This window comes from Pinus tabuliformis, chromosome 3_2 (assembly GCF_031772625.1).
Source record: "Pinus tabuliformis cultivar Carrire ecotype Pingquan chromosome 3_2, CPIR1, whole genome shotgun sequence".
Classification (NCBI taxonomy): domain Eukaryota; kingdom Viridiplantae; phylum Streptophyta; class Pinopsida; order Pinales; family Pinaceae; genus Pinus; species Pinus tabuliformis.
In genome coordinates, this window is record NC_142302.1 from 584,354,485 (window position 1) to 584,361,145 (window position 6,661).

Consider the following 6,661-nt stretch of genomic DNA (forward strand, 5'->3'; position numbering starts at 1 on the left):
TGATGTTCCTTCTCTTCCCTTGTTTCTCTTCTATCAAGCCTTTCCATTGCCCGAGTTGCTGCTGTTGCAACCCTTGAATCTCTCTTTTCCTTGCCAACTCCTTCTTTATCTATTTAGATTCCTGAATTTTAGTTTTTCTACGCTTAGACTTGAACATTAGGTTCATATATTCTTCAGAGGTGAGTACCTGTGATCTCCTCTCTAACCGAAGATAGTTTTTTGCTGAATGTGTTGATGAGGCCTTCACTCTCCCTACGGTAGGTTTAGGAACCTACCAAGTATTGTTTGGTTTGTTTTCACATGCTCCTGATGGCTTGAAACTTTCCTTTCAACCTTAAGGGAACCTAATTGAACCCCATTGTTTTCCTGATTTGGTACTTCATTCTGAATAGACTCTTCTTCCAATGATCCATTCTCCACAAAACAATGAACAATTTCAATGCTCAACTCTACTGGTTGAGAAGGCATTGCCATGATTTCATCATTGGTCGATGAAACATTATGTTTGTTATTATTCATCATGGCCTCTGCCAACCATGATTGTGGGGTTACTTGGGTTGGCATGCTCAATTTGTCATTGCTAATTCTTGTTACATTCTCATTTGAAACCACATTTCCATTGTCATTTTCATGATAAATTGCCTCATTTGGAATATCACATGCAAAATTAGTAGTTGCTTCAGTGGGTGTGGTAGACTCCATGTTATTGACAATTGGTTCATTATTGAATTGTGTCTCACATACATGTTCATCATCATAGAGGTTCCCTTGAGAAAGGGATATCACACCTTCAGCAATAATAGCATCTTCCTACCAATCCACATCTTCTTGGGAATCAACCTAGTCATGTATGTCCTCTACTTCCCGACCTTCCACAACAAATTCTTGGTTGAAACTAGTATCATTAATAAGAGAATCAACATTCAGTGGCCAAATTATAGTCCTCCTAAATCTAGCCTTGATATTAGAAGGTGTTAGAGTTCTATTAAATGCTTTACTTGCAAACTCAACTATCTTAAATATTTCTACCTCCACGCCTGGATTATTTGCCATCGATGAAGCTTGCTCTGCCCTAAAATAGTTCTTGAAAGGCCCAAACACGTTGACATCAAGGGGTTGAAATTTGTGAGTGGTATGAGTTGGCAGCGTTAATATGTCAATGCCCAAATGGTTGGCCTCAATTGTCTGCATAGCCATGTGGCTTCCATGGCCATATAAGATTAGTAGGTGTCTGTTTTCATGCGAGACACCACCTGGCACAGATGTAGCAAAGTGAAAAATCCAATTCAAGAATAGTTCATTTGTCATCCTTACATGGGGATGTGCAGCCATGCACGCACCTGGTTCACAATTATGTATATAGTTTTTAAGTTGTGTTTTTCCTTTGAATAAATAAAATCCTGGGATTGAAGAACCAGTTGCATTGACACAACAAATCATAGTGATCCAGTCCCTACTCTTAGGAAAACATTTTGGCATATTTATGCTCTCTCTCTTGGCAATTACCCGCATGCCACAATTCCTTCCAGCCTTTAAGCCTATTTCATCATAGTTCCAGATATGGTTTGGGGCATAAGAGTGTCTCATATGCATGGGAAAGGGTGTCATAGAACGCAAATACAATTGCATAGCATAAATTTAAAGCCCTATCTTTGTCAAGGCCCTCTGTTCTTTGCAAGACAAGGTCTGGATGCCTTTTTTAAAACCCACTCCACCAATAATTGTCAGGAAACCTATCTCTGAAGGGGCTTGGCCTCCCCTGACAGATTTGAGCTACTATGGATTTGAGTTATATCAACTCTAACCCATGTCCCATTTGGGCCATCTCCTTACACCACACAACCACCTCGGCCTCCACCTCTTTAGTCATAACACTAACAAGCCCTCTACACTTTGTATTAATGAGCCCATTAATCCAAGAATGTATGCTTAAGTATGCAATTCCATGTTTTTTTTGCAAATGCACATATTGAATATCCCCTAAACTCTATGTCATCAATTTCACCTATCATGTATTCCTTTTTCCACCCTCTTATGGCACTGATATTCTTAATTGAGCTTTCACCTTGTATTGTGGTTGATGGTGGCTCTATGGTAGATGGCGGGAAAATATGATCCACCACCACATGGGCATTCTTAACATCATTACATGGAGCATTGGAAGCAATGACATCATCGATAATTCGCTCTTCCGATGAAGTGCATCGCAATTGGGCACCCTTGGTCCCTCACCTCCTCTTGTTCCTTATACGATCTGCAATTGAACTCATGGCATGGTTGCAACAACATGCATATTGTTAAAATTTATTTCTGTCAATGGAAGTTGTTTCAGCAATAGAAACTCAGTCTTATTTATTTCCTGAAATTTCGATATGAACAAGTTAATCAATACTTGCAACCTGCATATATTTGAATAAGAAATTTATGTGTTTGCATCGACTTGAATCTCCATCCATAGGTTGCAGTGTTTGACTGTATCTTAAAGCACTCCAGTTCTCTACATTGTCAACTACAGTTGCTTCCAATTCTGCCATTCTTAGAGGTATGCCATTTATTGCATACAATTTGCCAAATTGTTGTGATTAAGGAATGATTAGGCCTACGTGTTTTGCCTCAGATGTTTTGTTATTTTTGTCTCTGTTGTCTTTATTTGGCATGATTAACTTTTTTTCTTCTGTTGACTCAGATGCTATGGTTTTTCTCTGCAATTTCACACATAGAAGCCTAATGTTTGTCAAAATTGGAGATAAGGATTTGTTTAAATTTGTGCTTCACAAGAGTCTTGGTAGGGTTTTTTTGGTATCTATAGGCCTATATTATACTTCATTGTCCTATTGATAAGAAAAAATGGAATATATAACATGTGTGAGGAGGTTTCTATTTCCTTTCTTATAATTTAAACATGGAGATTTAACTTGGCCATTTCCATGGTGTCTACCAATAATGTTTGTCAATTTAAGTATCATTGTCTATTTCTTCCATTGTGTTGTTTTAGGTCTTGAATAGCTATTGATTGTGATATTGATATTAAAAACTTCTTTGCATAATGCATGAAATTCTAGTCCATCACATTTTGCTTTTACATTATGGACTGATGTTGACTACCTTTTTCCTCCACCACTTGAGCAAAAAAGGTCTTGTTCAACCAATATAACTCAATAAGTTTAAAACTCTTGGTGTCTTTGGTTCTTAAATATCTTGTGTCTAGGGCCCATTCATTAAACCTTACCTTTAGATATTCATTGGAGAGTTACTGTATTTTTCACTTGACAACCTACTCAATGCTAGCCACCTCATATTTTCTTGCTATATAGTATCTATAGTGGAAGTTGACAAACATTCTCATGGAATTTGTGTAGTGATGTGTTGTGGCCCTTGTAGGGAAGGGTATAATTTGATAGAGGATGAAGTGCCTATGTTGAGCCCATATTTGTTGCATAAAGAGAATGAACATGCATCTTTAGTTATGGTGTAGGTTTTAAAGAGAATGAACCCTGGATTTCCCTTAATGGCACATGATCTCATGATCCTACTCAAATCATTTCTTAAATTATCACTTGGATGAGCTAGCTTTGCATTGAAATATCTTGTTCCCCTTCCTTAACAACACTTCATTGTGATAGCATGCACAAGCTTATAGACTTCGCTCCTATAGGCATGTCAAGGATTTTGAATTCATCAGAATAGCCATACTTTTACGAGGTCTTCCTTCATAGGAGGACTTGTATGAGAATTTCAACAAAAATCTTTTTCTCTTCCAAAATGTTGTTGGGTTTTCAGAAGAAACCTGATCTTCAAATTGTTTCTGGAGTTCCTGTACCTTTTCCTTGATTTCTTTACTCTACAAATGCTATTCAATCTTCGGATTAGCCTTGATATTCTTGAGCTCCTAGGTTTTTTGTTGCTTTCTTTTTGTAGTTTTTGCTACTTAGACTAATGCGAACAATTGTGGAGTGGATAAAAATGGAAGGATGATCTTAGGTTTGGCTTTGGTCTTGCAGATTCCATGGATGGATGGGATTGTGATACAATACCCTACTTTCCCATATTCTATTATCATAGATCCATGGGGTTCTACTACTACAAGGAATGGCATTCCTAAATTCAGACCACTAGGATATTTGCAAGTAGATATTTCATATCTAGACAGTAGTGATCAAAGCATAGAGTTGCTTTAGGTACCTCATAATACATCTGCATTAACTTATTCCCTATCCCAATAGAAAAATGAATTGTATGAACCCTATAAATACTGGGGATGATCTCTTTGTTTACAATGTTCAGATTAGAGCTTGAATCTATCAAATATTTCAATTTAAAACTCTAGCCCTTGATCTTTATTTTTTATGAGGATGTGATACTTTTGACATTGTACAAGAAGTATCCTCATTGCATTAAGTCCTTATATATGTTGAGTATCAAATATATTAATGTTTGGATTTCCCTTTTCATCAAAATCTTCCAATGGAGGTTGCATTTGTCCAAGCTACCTAATTTGTTCTTTTAATTTATTTATCTCTTGTCTGGCCCAGAGATCTGTTTGATTCTTTTGTTATATCCTGCTGATTTTGTCTCTGAGTATTGCGACTTCTTTCTTTAGAATACTTATTTCTTTGCCCAAATCATTAACTGTAAGGGGTTGTGTTCTCTCATTTCTGTTATGTCTTATGAATGATTTGGTATTTCTTTCAAATCTTGCATCAACAAAATTAGGCTTTCTTCCTATGGGTCCAAGAATTTCTAAGAACTTACAAGATTTCGCCATTGTTTTAAGGAAGGCATACAAAAGATTTGTCTTCATACCTCCTTCAAGCAAAGGTTTTATTTGAGACATCATTTGTGCATCTCCATATCCTCTTCCTTGAACCATACAAACCTTTAATTTTTTCCCAACAATATTTGGTTCTTCATCTGAGCTTTCTTCTTCACTGCTGCAATTAATGATTTCAATATTGTAGTTACAAACATTGGGATACTTACAAGAACAATGATTATTAATCAAAATGGCTTCTTGTTGAACCATAGAGATATATCTTTGGAATCTATTTCAAATTTTGAAGTTTATGTACTTGAAGAACAACATCCTTCATCTAGAACATATAATTCTTCTCTTTTAATATGAAAAGGATGATGTAGAAATTGATTTGTATTGTGTCTATCTGAGCCACACCTATTGGAGTGAGCAGAGAATATCTGTTGTGAACTTTCTACCTTTTCGTTGATCATTTCAAGTCTTGTGATTTGTTTCATTTACCTTTGTTGTAGGCTTCTCCTTATGGGCATCTATTTCTTAGATGGCCTAATTTCCCATACAACCAACAAGTAAGACTTTATTTAGAATTACTTTTTAGATTACATTTCATGGAGCAAAGAGAAAAGGTCGTGAGGTCCTTGAATTTGTGCTTTTTGGGAACTAAATTGCAGAAGGTAACATCAAGAGATTTCATGATGGTTTTCAATCTCCTTGATTCATACATTCCTTGCTAGATATCATATTGAATTATTGAATAATATGTGTGCAAGGCTGTGACAATATATTGTTCATTATGCAAACTGTGACATTTATTAAGGATTCAAATCTCTTCTATTGCCTATACATAACGCTAAATTCATGCCTAGGTGACTGTTATGAAGCAAAATGGTCTCCTAAGGTTACATTCCTATTTTTTTTTTTTAAATTCATCAACGTTTAGTTATACTGTATACGTGAGTGAATGACAAATTCATCGACTACTTATTGAGTTGTGTTGAATGACAAGGTCGTTCTCTCAAAGATCGAGTGGGATTGCCTTATGATCGATGCACTTATTTAATGGAGAATAATATAACCTCATCATATGCTACTCTTTTTGGATTGAATACCAAATAAGTGTTAGATTACTGGAAAGTCTAGGAGCCTTGTTCTGGGCCATAGATTTGACTACCTCTTCTACTTCTTTGATAGATATCTCTCTTTAGAGAGCCTCATTTTTCTCTTAACCAAAGACGGAATGTGATGGATTATTTTTTGTATAACATTTGAATGACACTAAAGACGAATTTCATACACACAAGCTAAATTTCATGTTTGGCATGATTAATTTGTTATCTGTTGACTCACATGTTATGGTTTTTTGTTTGCAATTTCACACACAGAAGCTAAATTGCACACAATTTTTTCATATGGTAAAATAATTGAAGATTTGGAAGATTAAAAATAAAAGAAATAAATTAAGGGAAAAAAAATAAATTTATACTGTAAATTAATGGAAGATTAAAAAAACAAAAAACAAAAAATACTTGAATTATTCAAACCTGATTACAATCTGCACAGTATCTGATGCAGTAAATCCAATGGCAGATGAGTAGAATGAAAGTTTATGAAGCAATTATGAGGTGGTTTTATAGATTTCTGTTGTTGAATTTGATTGGAAGGGAGGATTGACATGGATTGATTTTTTCCAAATTCAAATGTGTATTGTGGATTGATTTGGATGTCATCCAATGGCTGATAAACTCTTATGGTTGATCCTTGTTCTTTCCTTTATGTTTTCTTGTGTTTAATTTCTGAATCCTGCATTTAATTCTTGAATCCTGTGTGTTGGTGTCATTTATTTCTTCGAGCAAGTTGCATAGATGAACATATATGTAGTTATGGCTGACACATACATTCTCTATTCTT

The 6,661-nt window shown here is 35.4% G+C and overlaps 1 protein-coding gene across 1 annotated transcript; it reads right to left on the reverse strand.

The window, feature by feature from the left end:
• Positions 1–840: 840 nt before the first annotated feature.
• LOC149181908 (MFS-type transporter clz9-like) lies at positions 841–1,332 on the reverse strand. The gene has a single exon (XM_089414369.1). The coding sequence runs from the start codon at positions 1,330–1,332 to the stop codon at positions 841–843; it is 492 nt and encodes a 163-aa protein (XP_089270495.1).
• Positions 1,333–6,661: the final 5,329 nt, after the last annotated feature.